The sequence below is a fragment of the Gobius niger genome (genome assembly GCF_951799975.1).
Source record: "Gobius niger genome assembly, chromosome: 7".
Lineage (NCBI taxonomy): Eukaryota > Metazoa > Chordata > Actinopteri > Gobiiformes > Gobiidae > Gobius > Gobius niger.
In genome coordinates, this window is record NC_136858.1 from 22180560 (window position 1) to 22200120 (window position 19561).

The 19561-nt window shown below is 41.5% G+C and overlaps 1 protein-coding gene across 1 annotated transcript in view; it reads right to left on the bottom strand.

The window, feature by feature from the left end:
* The window catches only part of LOC306965755 (zinc finger matrin-type protein 4), a 41535-nt gene extending 25399 nt beyond the window's left edge, over nucleotides 1–16136 (bottom strand). The window contains exons 1-3 of the mRNA XM_079560299.1: nucleotides 15696–16136; nucleotides 3694–3810; nucleotides 1580–1672 (exon numbers count right to left, since the gene is read on the bottom strand). Coding sequence (XP_079416425.1) covers nucleotides 1580–1672; nucleotides 3694–3810; nucleotides 15696–15839 — 354 coding nt within the window. The 5' untranslated portion in view covers nucleotides 15840–16136. The remainder of the gene's footprint in view (nucleotides 1–1579; nucleotides 1673–3693; nucleotides 3811–15695) is intronic.
* Nucleotides 16137–19561: the final 3425 nt, after the last annotated feature.

Below are 19561 nucleotides of genomic sequence, written 5' to 3' on the forward strand. Positions count from 1 at the left end.
TCCTTTAATACCGCGCCCCCCTCCTCCTCACCTGCTTTCATCTGGGAGCACCTTTACGACCTACTTTTTCTATGTTTGTTCCGTGACAAAACACCTTTTACTCGCCGAGACGCAATCCTCAAGGCATGGCTTTTTACACCCAAACGATGCTGGCAATTCTGTCTTTTTCCGGACGACAACCCCCATTCCAAAAGCATGAATACAACAGGGATGTATGTAATGGGTAGGTTATGTATGCAATTCAAAACAGCAGCAGAAACAAATCCACTTTTACTCTTAAACGTCTATCAAACAAAAGATTTAAGCAATACTGTTTGAATCTAGTATCGAATCTATCTATAATAATAATCTAATCTATGCCTTGTTTGATTGAGATTGTGAAGAGTTGGATTTCCCTCAAGTAAGCCTTGTCGCGGGCGCTATAGGAGAGGGCAGTAGTGGATAGTGAGAGCTGGAGCATGTGGCGTGTTCGTGTGTGTTTAGCGTCCCATGTGAAGTGAGAGCCAGGAGGGCTGAGTCACGTCTCACTTGGGCAGACAGATGGAGACGCAGGTGTATGTGTTTGTACACCGTCATCTATGTCTGCTTAATAATATATTTATTATGAGACTATGCTATTCACAATGTTCTGTATTTTCTGTTCTACAGCCATCCTTGGTTCTGTTAGAAATGTTTAAATGTATTATTCAGACTTTGAAAACTTTTTCGGACACTGTTGCTCAGGTACTGCGAGCAGGTTATATAAGAATAATATAGAACAGGGAAAAAAAATCTTCCTTTGGAAATATATGTGTACCGAAGTCTAACAGGGCGGAAAACAGTCTAAAGTGAAACGATTTGGAACGAGCTACAAACAAAGGTTGATTACTTACTAAGTGTGCCGCACAGGTAATGCTTTAATTTTCAGAACAAATTGGCAAAGGGATGTGCATTCAATGAACACAGGGGAGATTCATGTTAACAATGTGCTGATTTATGTCAAATGTGACAAAACATAGGCAAAATACAGAAGATTGTCTACTATGCTCTTTTTATTTCTCTTTTTATTTTATTTTCTTGGACAGCATTTAAATGTCTTCTCTGAAAAGTCAATTTCCATCGGGTTGTAGACATTTAGTTATAATGCTGTCCATTACAATACCTCTGTATTAAACAGGCAGAAATATTGTACTCCGTATAAAGGTCGATTTATTTAGGATACTGCAGCCTCAGCAATAACTACATTTCTATAGAAATGTGAAACACAATGGCATCACATACAGTTGTTTAACAATGCCTGGGTTTCCCTTGCCATGGCCTGCAGTGGTGTGATAGTGAGCCTCATGGCTCATTCTGATTCCACTAAACCTAAACAGGGCTAAGACACAGGTCCATAGGAGCACACAGCGCATACAACAAAGTGGTCCATCGTTCCCTTGAGCCTTTGCTTCTGTGAACAGAATAAGCGGAGGAGAGGATTGCTCTGAAGCAGGTCACTTTGAGCGTCTGTGAAAGTGTGTCAAGGACATAAGTCACACATTGCTCTACTACTCAGCTCATCTCTGCATCTCTGGAGTAGACTCCAGCCATGAGCACTTACTGGGTTGTCTGGTCTAAGCCGTTTAGATGGTGGTCCTCCATCTTCAGGATGAAGCATATAGAACAAGCGCACTTTGTTGGCATGCTTTTTACTCTGAAAACACAAAAGAAGAGAGAAAGATCGGTTAGGCAGGAAAGAGAACTTCATTTTATCAAATGGAACAAACTCAATGGCCGTCTCTCCACCTTGGCTAATCCTTCCATGTTTTTTTCTTAGTTCAGCAATTACTGCCCATTCCTAGATACGAAGCCCCTGTTTTGAAGTGATCTTGAAGACGTTGTGCCCCCTGTGCACCTCTTTCTGAATCTAAAACCATAATTGGCAAATTATGGAATAAAGGCGTTTTTTCAATAAATATTTGCAAAATCAATCACAAACCATCCAAATTAGACTGTGCTGTCCAGAAAATCCATCCCTTTTCCTCTGCTTGGATAAATGATATGCACCTACAATAGGAGGTCTTTCTTTTTTAGATTGTGTGAACTATAATAAGCTGAAGCCGATGTGGTTTTCTGTGAGTGGACAGTGGTGTCCTTGTGGAGGCTCCACACCTCTTTAATGAAATTCTCCAGATGCATCTTAACAATGTTTGTGGGCATGACTTTGGCAGCTCTGTATGTTGATGCAGCCATCTCCTCCTATACATATCATTTTATTGGCCTGCCCTAACCTTGACTCCCTTCTACTATATCACTTCTATTCTTATCTTTACAGTGTGCTGTGAATGTGGCAGCTCCAGTGAGGTGTTTTTTTTTCACACCTATCATAGAAAAGCAGCACGATACAAGCACAAATGGCAACACAACAATGACATGATCGACAAGACACTGACATGCACTGCACAAGTATAGGAGCTTACATTTAAATACATTTTCATTGCATTTATATCGTTGACTTGAGTGTGACAGTGGGCTTATGTGATTCTCCGCCTTTGAGACACTGGTCCCTAGCTGCTGCCTCTGCACTTGTCAAACTACTTTAATGCATTTAGGCAGTGCTTGTGTGTGTTTTTGTTTGTAGGTGTTTAAATGGTCATGTAGTCAATGGCCCTGGGACATGGGCTAAAAGTGGGAGCTTATGTCGCTATGGTTACCCTTCTCTGACCCTCTGTGCTCCTCCTTCTTTAATGGACTGTGCATGTCTCTGGTTTCTCTGTGGTGTCTACTCAAAGATGAGGCGGCAGACAGGACGGGACTCAACAACATTTAACAACCATGCATGTTTTGTGCAACATGTGTGTCACTTGTAACAGACGGCGTGTTATACTTTACTTACTTTAACATTATCAGAGTTAATGAGGATTGACAAATTAGTTTGAAAAATGATCTGCTAAACTCATATAGAAATCACATTTAAGAACATGTTTATTGCAGTCTGACTACAGTGTGAAGTAAATTTATACATTATAAGTCCTCCACCAAAATATTAACTACTTTCTTCCATTGATATACCACACATTGTTTGCAGGCAACAAGCTCTTATTGATCCTAATGTAGCATATGCCCCATGAATAATTCCCTCTGCCTTGGCTCACTGACCTCAAAGCCTTAAGAGTGGCACGAGTAAATGCAGTGAAACAGTTTGGCAATTTGCCAGAGCGACTCTTGGCCATGTGCTGTCTCTGTGTATTGAGAAATTGAATAGATAACACATGCATGCATTCGTTCACATTGTCCTTCCTGGTTAGCACTCCCAGATAAGGGCCTTGTCCTCATTAGTGCGCTTGTTAATCCCAGTTGTGCTTTGTAATCAAGGGCGACCTCGTTGCAGCACACACAAGTGGACACACATACCTCCAAGTTAAATAAAGCACAGGGCTGAGTAGTTAATGATAATTCATTAAATTACGCTCAGGGAGTCAGCAAGAGTCCATAAAGGAGGAAACAGCGTGTGCATGTTTCTGTGTAAGTGCTATCATTACCATGCTGCATTAAGTATATGTATTATGGATGAGCTGGGGGTTTGAACGACATGACCACAAATTGGTACAAATCTGACTAATGCAACATGCAGAGTGCAGAAATGCGCCTGTCAGAGGAGTGGTAGCAGCAGTATGTTTGGTCATGGGAACAGCCAAGATAAAAAGGGGGAAGATGTTGCAAAGCTAGACTGACCTCATAGTGTGCGGTGCGCTGGGACTCGGAGATGAGCTGGGCGTTGCAGATGTTACAGTAGCTCTCTGTGAACAAGCCTCCATCCACCACAACCGCAGACTTCATCTTCATTTGAGACTGCACACAAACAAGCAGGATTGCAAATGTGCAAATGAAGGTAAAAACAGTTTTTATGGTAGACTCTGATTTTAACACGTACGTGTTTAACAACTGCTCCACAGTTGGTCAGGGTTAAGCTCGTGCATCCTTCTGTTTGTTTATCATTATAATTACCATTAGACTTCATGTTCTGAGACTAAAACCCGCCATATCAAAGATGTTCAAAGTGATTGTGCTCTGTACAAACACTGAATGCCCTTCCCTTTCCCTGGGAAGGGCATTCAGTGTAATAGTAATTCTGGCGTTTTTCAGTAGATAATAGCACTCTGGAGAGATGACGATGATTTCGTTCAGAGACACAAGAATGGAAGAGGCAAAAAAGCCAGAAGAACGACAGATTAAAGTAATCAGAATTGGTACTGGTATCCAAACATTCTAAGAGATCCCAGAGAAAAACCTTTTCCAACTGTATTTTTAGCAAATGAAAATGTCCCTGATGTGCATTATAATCCATTTGAATATATTGTATATAGCAGCACTCTATACTAACATAGTTTATCTATGCTTTGCTTGAAGCTTTATAAAGCATCCTGCTGGGAGCTGTGTGGATGTGGCGTCCTAACAATCTCAGCATAGTGTTTTTCTTCCGTTCTCTGTGTTCCATCATATAAAGCGCTCTAATGATGAGCTCAGGGGGGCCTTGTGTTCAATTTCCTATTCTTTTCATTAGTTCTGGCCCCTCAGGCTCTGTTAGGCTGAGTAACGTGTCCGGAGGCGCGTCAGCCATTAAAACGGCCTGGACTTGTTGCCTCCAGAATAAGCACAGCTCATAAGTCATCCACATAAGAAGCTACAGAGGTCAACTTTTCAAAAATGGCGTCGTGAGATGGACCCGGGATGAGATCACACCCAATATACAAGCGCAAGTCAGCAGGGCAACGGGATTGATGGGAATTGCTGTTCTTTATCTCAAGTCTGGTGTGCAATTACTTCCGACACAATGCGCCGGTCCACACACAATGAAACCCGCCGGTAATTACTGCTGTCGCTTCCCCCTCGTCTGTTTAACGCACCTTTTGGACCTTCCAATTAACAGGAGACGTGCTGCATAGACACTTCCCGGCACATCAGTCACAACCTAAGCGTGACCCGCAAAACACCAAATAAAGGGGGAGAAGCTTTCGACAAACAGCCCCTCTGATCGCTTTTATGTGTGGTGCTGAATAAGCCATTACCGTCTGCGAGGGACAATATTCATCCTCAAACGTTCCTGCCGGCAATCGGGGAACGCCAAAGCACACAAAGCGATTAAGTCATTTGGAATAACAAGACAAATTGCATTGACTGTAAATCACTGACAAAGTGACAGCCAAAATGTGGCGAGAAATACTTCCTGATTGACTATTACAGAAGCACTGGGAGGATTTGAGCCAAGCAAGTCTATCTTTAATCTCTCCGATAATTAAAAGTCATTGTGAACGCAGAACTGCCCGTATCTCCTAATATCTCTATTACCTAATTATTACATGCAAGATAGGAGAAGAGGGCTAATTAATAGAAGCAATCTGTTGCCGAGATTAATGGAATGGCAGAGGCAATGGAGCACAGAGATGGAGAGGCTGATAAAGTGAAAGAATTAAAGAGGAGCAGAAGGAGAGGAGTCTGGCGCTACGAGGGAGGAACTTGATACCATAAATCCTGTTAGAGTTTTGATTCCAGCTATAATGCAGTCCTTATCAGGGGAGGCTGCATTAGGCAAAACACCATCGAAAGAATCGCGGTAATTTAAGTCAAGGGACAGTTGATCTGGAAACTTGTAAATTAGCCCATACATTGTTATTCGTAACATGGTTTAGCAAAGGGATTCCTCAACAGTTGTGCAGTTCACATCATTTCAGATAATTAATAACACAAATGCATAAGACAGCTGTCTTTGCCCTGAAGACCAAATCCACGGGGTCACCATTCATCAGACTGAAGTAAGACGCATGTTTTGTTGGCTGCAACTCTTTATGTCAAACATGAGCCTATAGGGTGTTTGTTTGTCTTATAAAAAACAACATGTCTAGTGTGAAAGTGTAGATAACGTGATAGTGTGTTATTGGCTATTAACATGAAAAGGCGAAAAACAATTAGAGATAGTGATAGTGAGAATTAGAGATAGTGGTCTAATCTCAAATGACTTCCGCCGCACACCTCTCCATTAGTGGACCACTCTGTAGATCCCACTGACGAAACGCAGGAATTACAGCGTCATCCCTGGGGGCTTCAGGCAACAATTAAAATGCTGTTTACATCTGTGCCCTAGCTTGTTCATGTCAGCACTTTAAAGGGATTCAGTAAACATATTTAGTGCACATTACAGCCAATGGTTTCGGAATAATCTGAAAATCACTGGAATATGTCTGAAACCCAAGGGCAAGAATGTGCACTTTTCACAGTGTGTTGCCATTAGAGGCAGCAGAAAAGTGTGTGGATATGAACGAACAAAATGAAAAACTGAACAGGCACAATGACAATGTTCAGGCGCGTTTGACTCAACGCTTTCATCTGTTTAACCTCTTAACGGAACCAAGCATATTTCTTCCAGTTTGGCTTTACCCAAATCCAAAAGCTTAAAAAAAAGGCATCACAACAGAAGCAAAAACGAGGATGAAAACGCAACAAATAAGTGACAAAAATTAGCGACATAGCAAAAAAAACAATGAAAATTAGGGCTGAACGATATTGAAGTAACCTGTGGTATGCGATACCACTGTGCAATATCGCAATAACGATATTATAGAGATATTTCACTAAATCATTTCGACAGGATATGTTCCATTTTAATGAAACACAAATACATCAGGACCAAAATAAGGGTAAAATTTAACTACGTTGGTAAATGTTTAACTAAAACTCCATCCATCCATCCATCCATCCATCCATCCATCCATCCATCCATTTTCTTCCGCTTTCTTCCGGACATGCCTGGAACACCTCCCTTGGGAGGCGACCAGGACGCATCCGAAACAGATGCCCTAGCCACGCTCCATCCGTCCCTCACTCTTGAACAAGACCCCGAGATACTTGAACTCCTCCACTTGAGGTAAGGACCGACCTGTAGAGGGGAAGCCTCTACCGGCCGCTACACACTCGGCTGCAAACTGCCCCAGAGCGTGCTGAAGGTCCTGATTCGTTGAAGCCAACAGAACAACATAATCCGCAAAGAGCAGAGATGAGATCCTGAGGCTCCCAAACCGGACACCCTCCGGCCCCTGGCTGCGCCTAGAAATTCTGTCCACAAAGGTAATGAACAGAACCGGGAACAGGTCTGACTTACTGCCGGCAATGCGAACTAAGCTCCTGCTGTGGTCATACAGGGAACGGACAGCCCTTAGCCAAGGGCCCTGGACCCCATACTCCCGGAGCACCCCCCACAGGGCACCACGAGGGACGCGGTCGAATGCTTTCTCCAGATCCTAACTAAAACTCAATTTTGCCATACCGACTTTGCTCTGCCCGATCCCGTCAGACCTTGGAAGCTAAGCAGGGAAGTGCCTGGTCGGTACTTGGATGGGAGACCATTTGGGAAGCCTTGCAAATGTGGTGTGTGAGTGGTTGGTGGTGGTGGTCGGAGGGGTCGATGGCGCCGACTGGTTGCCTCACTTCTGTCAGTCTACCCCAGGGCAGCTGTGGCTACAATAGTAGCTTACCACCACCAAGTATGGAGTGAATGAATAATTAAATGTAAAGCGTCTTTGAGTGTCCAAAAAAGTGCTATATAAAACTGATTATTATTATTATTAGAATTTTTACATATTTATAAGTTCTGTTCATTGTTTGTTTTTGGCTGAGTTTGTAAAAATATGTGTTGATCTTAGTCAGATGAAGACTTTAGTGATTGCGATATATTGTGGCTTCTTGCGATACGGATATCGCATCGCGATATTAGGCGATATTTTTCACGATATATTGTGCAGCCCTAATGAAAATAACAAAAAAGAACATGACAAAAAAGCATACCAAAAGTGACACAAAAACGTGCCGAAAATGTAAAAAAAATGCAACCAAAATAAAGCAATGAAAAAGTATCAAAAACGGACAAAAACACAACAAAAACGCCACAATAATGTGACAAAATCCTGACGACAATGTGACGACAATGTGACGACAATGTGACGACAAAGTTCCGATAACTTTTGCAGGTCGTAGCTTTCAAATGAGGCATTACACTGTTGCTCTCCAGTCAAGAAGCTTTAGATTTAGCTAATACTGAGAAAAGGTTCAGGCGGGGGTTAAGAGGTTAATCTGTTTTGGACTTGCATCGGCATAGCACCTTTACCAAGTTTTCAAAAGCAAATCACTGCACATATAGAGTAAGTAAACCTGTAAAAGAAAAGAGCCAAATTGCCCTGAATAAGCACATCCGTTCTACACACAGCTTTCAGCCACACGACTGTTGACAGCTGTTCTCACTTCCAAAAGAAGGCAAGGTCCCTCAACAATCTACTTTGATATCGCAAACCCAAACAGACTCCCCATCTCCTGCCAGCCTCTAAAGATAGACGTGTCGAGCGCAAAAGGAATCAGGTTATAATCTTCCAGTAATTTTTCCACATTATGTTGTCCATGCTGTACAGATAATAATGGTAGTTGTATTGACAGGAAGGGGGAATGCTGCAGTTGTGTGTATAGGGTACAGCGCTAGAACACGAAAGACAGACAGAGATACTGGGATAATGAGGAACGAGAACAGCAGGTGGTCAGACAGCAGGGTCTTTTTAACTCACTACTTCCTTCACTTCCTCTTTTCGCTTTAATTTCCGCTCCATCCGTATGGCGCCGCTGTGAACTGGACTCGTTGAGGTATACTCTTATTCAGGATCTGGGGCCTGCCTTGATTAAGCTGTCAAAAAAATAGGCAATAAAAGGAGACGGGATATCAAATTGAGCTTGCGACCCGTCTAATGAGCCTGCTCTGGGACTGATAAGATTACCTTAATATTAATTGCCGCGTTAAAGCCACTGTTGATGCTTTGCTATTTTCCTCTCTTGTTGCTCCAGGTAATGCAATCTTTCCCAATATAGTAGCTCTTTCTTTGCCCCTCCTCACGCACGCGCCCGAGATTAAGCACCCGCTCCTTTGTACACTTGCAGTCAAAGGTACCAGACTGAGGGAATGAAGTCTTCAAAGGAAACCCAGGCCAGGGTCCCCATTCTCGAATCCTCCCTCAATTCTGTTTGCACTGCGGGAGCCGGCTTTGTACTCTGCAGCGAAATAACGGCAAAATGTACATCTATTTAGTGCAAGCTGTCAACGAAAAAGAGGCTTTACAGGGATGGATAAAAGTAAAATAGAAATAATAGGTGAAATTTGGTGGAAGCAGATGTTCACTCACCAGACACAATGCCGAGCGCTGCACTTTTAGGGAGCTATATTTCAGCATTCAGCTATCTTTACTGACCACTCGTAGGCGGGTTGTGATAATATATTTTGAGGCGTGACATATTGCAGCAGAAAATATATGAGAAATGATCATATTAAACACCATTAACCTGTTACTTGCTGTCCCACCTAACCAGGGAACTAAAGGTTTAGGGTCAGGAGTTACAGTGTAGACCTCAAACCTAATAAGTCACACATTTGTTTCGGCACCCCCTTCTGGATTATAGCTTTGATCTATATGTGACTATAATTCGCGCTTCCTTGCTGAAAGAGCGACTCCTTAAAAGCAGCACTTTCTAAATTGCAAAATCCTTCGCAGTAATTAGGTTCAAGAGGAAAAATGACCAGATGTTTCAATAAGAAGCTGACAATCACATGGAGAAACCGAAGTCACATGCGATCACATGCTGTCGTTACGCATAGCACACCTGCAACAGTTTGTGTCACACATGGATCACCTTGGTGGAAAAATAAGACTGCAAGACAAAAGTATCTCCCAACAGCGAGTGGAGCCTGGAGGGCAGGGATTATTCATGAAAGATGGAGGAGCGGTGGAGGTGAGACGTCTGCTGCAGAAAAGTGGAGCAGATAGAACGTCCCTTAAACACGGAGCAGCATTATTTCACACAGGATCATTTTTTTCCCCTCACAGTTGGGGGCAGTTATCCCAGGGACGCTTCCCTGTAAATTCATTATACATGTGTTGAAAACTGCTAAGCAAGAGGTGCAGCGGTTTAGCTGAGATTTAGTGTATTCGCTTTTCCCATTGCCTTTGTAAATAGTTATGAGTTATGGTTCAATTAAAAACAGCGTTCTCCTTATGCTTCTAATTTGTTAAAAGAGGAAATACAGCCACAAGCCTTAGTCGTGGTCTGTAGTTATTTCCAGAATACATATGACTCTGAGATACATATGAGTCTGCAGAGGCTTCAAGATGGTCTTAGTTAGTAAATTGCAAACGCATAACTTATTAGGTACAATTTATTGTAAACAATACAATGTCCTGTTTCCATAAGGTCACTACAGGAGGTTTTATGCACAGTACTACTTGTACTAGGCACAAGACTTGCTAAACTTGTAGTTTGGACTTCTAGACATGCTCTGAAATGCATCATTTATTGGTTCAGTCCTTCCTCAAATGTTATAGCAATAGTCTTGCAATGTACCTGAATCTTAATTTAAAAAATATATATAGCTCAAAATGTTTTAACCATGGATGATGGAGATTCAGATGATTGGGATTCAGAGGTTTTGCATAAAAGTGTACTGAATATTTGTTCCTCTTGTGAAGTCTCCTCTCGTTTAGCAAACCTTTTTGGAGGCGATGTGATAACCACTGAAACTGTGATCACTTAAGACACATGAATACAATGCAGTGCACTCATTTGTATGTGCTGTGGATGGGTACTTTGAATGATTTGCACACTACTATTCCAAACATCTGTGGAGGTGTCGAGTGGCGTAAAAAGCTCTCTGCCTTTATAGGACCTTTTATTCTCTCAAGGACTGTGGCGCTGCTATATTTGACTGTTTCTTTCACTGGGTCATTAGATGTTAATGGGATTAATAGCACATCCACCGCTTTGGGGCACAATATGCTTTCATTAGAGGGTGAATGATGACTATTATCATGGGCAAAGTTAGATTTTCCGGTTTGCTAAAAGTTTTCGGGTCTGTGTGAGAGTGCATGAGTGGTTGAACAAATTTAGGCAAACCGAGTTAATAGCGTGAAACAAAAGGCTGCTTCAGAATTGAATGTGGGGTTGTTTTGTAGCTGCAACATATGGAGACGCTAAGCTCGATGGCAACAAAACTGTGGGGCCTCACTGTTCCATCAGGAAGTTTGTAGAGTTGCATCGCAAGTTCCATTGTCATTAGATTTTTTTTACTGTTATCTACTGGTGTTGTCTTCCAGACAGCTTTTCAGACCATTTGATTATGTTCAATGAAGATGGTTATAATAAACAGAAGGAGAACTTCGTTGAACAATTACTTCTTTTTGTTGTCCTTAGTGACAGAACCCACTCCATTTATTCAGGCTTGGAGCTGGCAAAGTGGCTCAAATGGTAGAGTGGGTCATCCTGTCTTATATTGTTTTAATGTGCTCTTTAATTGGAAAGTATCTCAGAAATTAAGAATCTCATTTTCAAAGGGAAACCTAATTGTACACTCCAGGGACTGGAGTTGAAAATTAGCACCAGCTATAAACTCTTTTTGCATCGCATGAGCCACAAGCTTATTTTGTACTGTGTTGAATTGCAATGTTCCTGTCAAATAAATAAATACATACAATGTTTTAGTGGTAGGGGTAACCTATACGCAGACACAGGGAGATAAACTTCACACTGGCCCCACCTGGTCCGGGAATTGAACCCGGAACCTTCTTGCTGAGACACATGCCGCCCAACCAAAAGGTTGGTGGTTTGAATCCCGGCTCCCGCAGGTGCAGACTGCCGTATCCTTGGGCAAGACTCTTCACCCAACTTGCCTATGTATGAATGTACTCACTCTGAGTGAGTGGTTGGTGGTCAAAGGAGTCAGTGATGTCAGGGCCGGGGCCACTGTGGCTACAATAGCAGCTCACCACCAACAAGTATGGACTGAATAATGACGGCAGTGCAGCTCTTTGAGAAACATCTTCATTTTTGTGGCTATAATCATTTATTTGAATTCTGCTCAGATGTTTAAGTTTTGTAAGATGTGAGCGTGTGGTAAATGAATTGCACTAACTTCAATGAAGAAACCAGTTCTCATTAGAGTCAGATGCTAAATTGATTTGACAGTCAAATATTAAATTAAAACAACATCTCAAAACAATGTCTATTTTATGTCTGTTAATCAAACAGCATAAACAGAACAATTACTAAATAAGAATACAGTCATTAGTAAATTACGCATCTTAATTGGAACATCATCCAATCTTCAACCTAGTTGTTTCCATCTCACTTTTTCACCAACCAAAAGATGTTTTAACAGTTTCATCACATTGTCTTGTTGCTAATGATGGAGTTTTTCCTCCAGGGACATGCACTAATATCCTTGTAGCATCCACTGTCAATCACTGAGATCCAATTTTGTGAATGTGTTGAAGAAATAGCCCTTCGGTGTGTGTCTGTCTGTGTGATTTTGCTGGATGAGTTGTCCTTGCGTCTGCCCACCAATGAGCCAGAGGTAAGAAACTATTTATTTAGACACTGGTTTGCAGCAGCGTGTGGTCATGTGTGTTTCCATATATCCTGTGAAGGCTATGGACTGTCATTGTAGAGCTGTACGAGTTACATTTAATCTAATGTAGTCTGGACATTACAGCGGTTATTATGTAAAAGGATATTTGCCCAATACATGTTTTGAGATTATAGACTATGCTGATTGTCTGATCTCCAACCTTACGTTAAAAATGATTTACAAGGGTTAAGAATTTTACAAGGGAGTGTTTGACAATGAATTAATCACAGCAGCTAAAAAAATGTCTGTCTGCATAATATATGAAAATTAATAATATGATTGAAACAAATAAGTTCATCTGTTCTGGTCAACAAGTATATTAGTACACTCTGAATATGTTAAGACTGTTTAATTGTTGTACCACAGTGTGTTTATGGTTGACTGGTGAACCGCTTCAGACATCTAAGCTGCAGCTATTCTGAATATTCTGCAGTATTGTTATTGTTATTGAAATGAAAATGAAGTCAACTTAATGAATGAATGAGAGTCAATGGTGTGAGAGTGCGTGACTAATGTATTTATTCCTCAAACCCAAAGTAGCTGCAAGAACCCCTTGACCATTGGTCATTGTCTAAGTTGCAGCCTAAAATATCAAAGACTGGCTCCAGACAGACATTAATATGGCTTAAATTTACTGCTTGTTTAAATTAACTCTTGAGATATTCAGAAGCCACTTATAGTTTATCTACACAGAAAGCGAATCAGTGAGTCCACAGGCGCCTCATCCTTTGGGAAGCCCGTGCAGTAAGGTATCTGCAGCACTATGTTGGAATTATCTTTCTGAAACCCCAGAGAGACCAGCACTGAACTGCCTTTATGTCTGTAATAAAGAACATTGTTGTTTGTCCTAAAAGCAATTTCCCAGATGTGCACACAATCCTCCTTTATTTACGATAGATGTTAAAGGAACATGAAACTAAATGCTGGGGCTATATAATATTTCAGACCTCATTCAGTATACTGTATGAGCACTTACTGGAAATATGCACTTGCAATGACAGACGCCTGGTGTAAATGGGGCTTGACCTTGAAGGAAGCTACAATCAGACGCCTTGCTGCGTGCTATGAGAACGTCAGCATGTCTCACCCACTAGGAGACTAAATTATCTCTGCAGATGTCAAAACAAAAGAACCAACTGAATACCTTTTGCATGTTTTCACTAATGCAACCACAGTATCATGAGTATCTCCTTTACCATTCTGCTGATCTGGCACAGGGCCAGTTTCCGAAGCACAATGATGATGGCGCAAAAGAAAATTGATTTCTAAAGAGCCTTGCTCTACCATGCCCTGGTATGAAATATGCAACTGGCTATTAGTCCGCCACTGATATTAACATAACGAGACAACCGTGGCGAGATGTGCATTAAATATGTCCCTTCTGCTTCCTGTTGCAGTTGAAATGGACGACCAAATAAAGTGTGACTTATTCAAGGCCGGAGCAATCATTATTAATAGAGCTCAATTGTGTTGTTATCTGCTTTGTTTTACGGCAAAACGAACTGGAAAGAGGCGTTTTGTAGACTGCGCCATTACGAGAGATAAACATGATGGTGCAGACACAGTTAGCTTTTTGTTTTAGACAGTGTTTGTATGGTTTAATGAACTCACTCACTGAAAAGGTTAGACAGAAGGCTCTTTCACACCCATTAATACGGACAAAACAATCCCACTAAGTAGTGTGAAAAATAGGATATTTGAAGAAGATACATCTGTTGCTATGGAGCAGTCTATCAAGGAGACACACACCTACACAATGCTTGATTATTCGTTAAGAAACTACTCTCCAACCAGGCAGATGTAATGACCACTGATATGTGAGGAAATGTGCACGGAACATCCCCTCAGGGTGACAGGATTTGCTTTTTGGGGGTGAGCAGCAAGTACACATTGTAGTGATATAAGTAAGACAAATGGGAAATAGTCAGTTTAGCAGTTAAGGCCAAATGGTGAGTTTTAGAGCATCTCTAGATCTACAACTTTGGTGTGCTGCTTTGAGATGTATCCAATCTCTATAGAGACACCAACATTGAGATCATTTAAAACACTGCCTCACAACCATCACTGTCACATTAAAACAAACTATCCTTACTTATGGATGGATTAATACAGTTAAGCAATGTCTTCTTCCTTTCTTGTTCCATTATACCGGTAGTTAATCACACTCTCCTCAGCATCCCGAGAGGCAAGTGGACAGAAAGAGAAAAAAAAAACCTTCCGCCAAGCTGCTGAGAAGATCCACATAATGAACATGCTAATTCACCCTCACTTCCATTTATGCATTAGACAATGACCTAGATTTGAGTTGTCAGGTTACACCTTTCCTTTTGGCTTTCACTTTCCGCAGCAATTCATCAGCCTCCCACTGCTGGTATTTGCTTATTAATTTGACTTCATTTCGCAGCCGGTTTTGGGTCTGGCAACAAACGTACACAGGACTTTTTTTTAATTAATTAGGCCAGACTCTGCAACGCACATGGTGTTGTCGTTGTTGGCCTGGATGAGAGAGAAAGTTCCAGAGGTTAAAAAGTTCACCTATGTGGTCCATTGTTCCTTGGAGACAGATATTATCAGCTGTGACCTAGACTACAGTAAGAAGTCAGCGTGGGTAACATTGATCCCAGCTGAGGACGGAAGACCTCACATGCCTGCTTTAATCAATACCGGTATGTAAACAGAGTATGAAGCCTGAGCCCCAAAGACACTATGAGTTTGTACAGAGGGAGACCTAGTGGAGTTTGCTGTCAGAAGAGCCCGAATAAAACATCAATATCTCCCTATGGTACTTATTGAATGTGACTGAATGAGTGATAGAGGGAGGACATGCCTGTGATGAAGGACAGACAAGCCCGTTGCCATACTGAAAGATTGTAAAAGCAGACATCTTCAATATTATTAGAAAGCCAGTTGCATATGCTGTAAGTAAAAACTTCCCGAATGTTATTAGTTGTATTGATAACATTTAGATGATGTAAAACTTTCCATGGATGCATTTATACCTCGGGAGCACCAGCTGTGAGAAAGCAGCAAGTTAATCAAGTCTATTCACTGGTGCACAAATGCCTAAATTTGTTATATTAAGGGTTCTTTGCAACTTTTCATAGACATCGTTTTATTGGTTTAAATTGTTGCATTTGAATTGTTGGAACTTCTCAGTCACTTGCTGCTTCCCCTGAGCTGAAAATGTGTATTAGTCAATAACTGATTGATAACGGTTGTAGGATCTGTCCTCGCTGTGCCCATCACTCACCTTGCACAGAGGCAGCGACTCTTCTTCGAATCCCACAACCATCCGCGAGCCGCTCTGCGTAATCCTCAGCGCACCTTCTACGTTCACCGCGTCCAAAGTCAAATGCACTCGCTCCTCGTACGTTTCAGTAGTAACGATGTTCATAAACGGACCGGGTTTTTTTCTTTGGCGGCTGTATTTTCTTCTTTACCGGCGACCTCTGCCTCCCGTTATTACCGAGCGCTCCTCCCGGTAGTGTGGTCGTGTCTCACCCACAACTTAAACTTTAGACTGAAAGCAACAGCAGCGCCAACAAACTCGACTGGAATAATCTCAGCGCGAGCACGGGAGGACTGAGGAAATTGTAGCCAGAAGGTATGGAGGCAGAAAGCGCTCTCGTGTCGTCCACGCCGCGTGTGTAGTGTTCACGCAGCGCCCCACTCGCATCAACTGAGTGGGAACACTGGTAGAGCGAGGAGTTTTACGCATGGTGCGCCAGCGTGAATATCAGCTGTCAAGTGCACGCGTGTGATTCGAGTGGCAAAAATATCACGACAATATTATTGTAATGTTGTATCCGTTATATATATATATATATATATATATATATATATATATATATATATATATATATATATATATATATATATATATATATATATATATTTTATATATATATATATATATATATTTTATTAGAGGTGGCCATAGATTTTTTTTTTTAATCTAGATTAATTCTGAAATTAATCTAGATTAATCTAGATTAAAATGTCTCGCTTGAATTCTGCCGAAGCCATTCAGAATATGTGTGTGCTACCCAAATAATGACTAAAAGTAAGTCTTTGAGAACGAGTTTCTCAAGTCAGGCGGTGCTAGACCAGGGGCTCATCTCCTGTTTCCAAAATGCATCACAAACTGCTTGAGAACGTTCTACTATGATAATTGGTGATGAAAATAATTCATGTTCAAGAAGATGCACTTGTGTTTACTAACTGTTTATTCAGTTAAACATTAATTTTGAACTGTAGGTCGACAATAGAGGTCCTGATGAACTGTTTACAGTCAGTAGCTTTGTGTCAATCAATTTTCTGGTGACAAACTAAATCTCCTCTTCTGCAACTATGCCCTGCTACAGAAAAAAGATCCGGGACTTTAATGGTGCTCTTATCGGTGCTTTAAAAGAAAAAAGAAAATAGAGGCTACTGTATATAGGCAATGTATTTTTTATTACACTATTTTATTACACATTTACTCTGCACTTGGACCTAATGTATTCCCAATTTGTGCAAACGCTTAATATATGGGAGGTAAAATACAAGTATAGAACAAAATGTAAAGTGTAATATTTTTCTAAATAATCTAGTAAGTAAAGGATTAAGTGTCATACTTTGTTAATCAGGCTGTTGGTTAGATTTGGCTGGAGCTGACACGTGTGCGCGTTCACGCCACTGTGCGCGCGTTTGCGGAACATAGACTCCACTCGAATCGGGTATTTGTGACAGTGCGAGGCTCTGTTCAGTATGAAGGCGTTACGTTTCGCTTTTTACAGCGGGTCAGCGGCAGCAGCTCGGGGGGTTTACGCAGCCGTGCGCACCTGTCTCACCGCGCGCACCTGTCTCACCGCGCGCACGGCTGCAGAAGGAGGCGCGGAGCGGGGCAGGTCCGACACCGCGCTCTCGTGCGGGGCTTTTAGTGCTTAATTTAACGCAGCACGTTACGCAGCACGCTAACGCACGTTAACGCCGTTAACGGCCCACCGTTAACGGCCCACCACTAATATATAAAAAAAAACTAACTCTTCCTCACCCTCCGCGGGCGGTCTCTTTTTCCTCCTGCTCGGGTCCTCTACCAGAGGCCTGGGAGCTTGAGGGTTCTGCGCAGTATCTTTGCTGTTCCTAGCACTGCACTTTTCTGGACCGAGATGTCTGATGTATTTCCTGGGATCTGCTGGAGCCACTCCTCCAGTTTGGGGGTCACTGCCCCGAGTGCCCCAACGACCACGGGCACCACTGATGCCTTCACCCTCCAGGTTTTCTCCAGCTCTTCTCTGAGCCCCTGGTATTTCTCTAGTTTCTCGTGTTCCTTTTTCCTGATGTTGAAATCGCTTGGTATTGCTATGTCGACCACTATGGCTTTCCTCTGCTCTTTGTCCACCACCACAATGTCCGGTTGGTTCGCCATTGCCATTTTGTCCGTCTGTATCTGGAATATATATATTATATATAATATATATTATATATAATATATATATATATATATATATATATATATATATATATATATATATATATATATATATATATATATATATATATATATATATATATATATAGGCCTACTAGCTATTTGTTTCACGTTTATTGGCAATTAAGATTTGTCTTTTATTTATTTCTGTTACAGACAGAAGCAGCTATAGAGAGAACATATTGCACTTTAATGTCTCAAGCTTAAAATGGACCAGCCTTTGACCTCCATAACCTTTTAGTCTCGTCTGAAGTATAGTACACAATACAGCCTCAACACATGCAACCAATGAGCGCAAAGTGAATGTGATGAATGGCTTAATGTTTCACTGACCAGTGGGGCACTACACAAGCTCATCTTTGATTTAAGTTTCAAACAAAACAACTAATGTTGTGGTCAAGTTGTAGCCGACAGAATTACAATAATAATCTGAAGGTACATTTCCCTCTGAAAAAGATGGCCTATACAATAAGTAACAGCAAAACGACATTCTGTACATTTTCTAGCAAACACAAAACAAAGGTTTATTTTTAGAAAGCCTTTTTTTCAGTGTGCATATGTATCAAGTTAAAGGCATTTTAATCAGAAACATAAGTAAGTTAGGCTAATATACAGTAGTATGCAAATGTTGAGATATTCCCATTACATTACAAACAAAACCATGTTTAATTTTCATCTTTAACATTTCCAAGATAACAGTAAAGGGGAAAAGCCACAGCAAAGCTTTGCAAATACGGTTAAGGTTAAGGTTAAGGTTAAAGAATGCTTTATTATTCCCCATAGGGAAATTCATTCTCTGCATTGGACCCATCCTCAATGCCGCTGTGGCGACCTGTGGGAGCAGTGAGCTGCCAACGTGGGCCGGTGCTCGCGGACCCACCTCCATGATGTGGAGCCAGGCTAATGGTCAGAAGTACCTGGCCAGAGGATTAGCCTTTTATACATGTCTTTAGTGGTAGGGGAAACCGGAGAACCAGGAGGAAACCTACGCAGACACGGGGAGAACATGCAGTCTTTCAAGTCTAGTCTGATGGATTTTTGCCCATTGTTCCTTGCAAAAGTGTTCTGGTCCTGAGAGATTTCTGGGGTGTCTTGGATGCACAGCTTTTTTGACATCTATACTCAGATTTACAATTATGGAGGAATTATGATGGAAGAACCTTCAGCTTGCATTTGGTGGAATTGGAAGTGTGTTTTGGATCATTATGCATTTGTAGACGCTATCCTCTTTTTAACTTCAGTTTTTTCACATATGGTGTTACACTTGTTTCCCGATGACTGTGTAGGCTCTCAGTCGTACAAGAGTTGTCCATCTTCGATGAAGGTTCTTGAGTGTTCTGTACTCATCTGAAGAACCTCTTTGTACATCTTCTGGACTCTGTTCTCAACAGAGCACAGAAGATGACTCAAGAACCTTCATCGCATTTGTTTCCAGAATTTGTAAGAATATGAATGTATCTATTCCTCCCTCTGAAATGTTCTCCGTGCCATTTGCTTTAAAAACAACCACAAATCATGATCGACCCACCCTCATGCTTAACGGGCAGATGTTCTTTTCATGAAATGAAAACATACTTTTGCTCATACCGGCCAAAATGTTTTCTAACCAAATCTGTTCATGGGATTTGTTTCCAAACTGCATC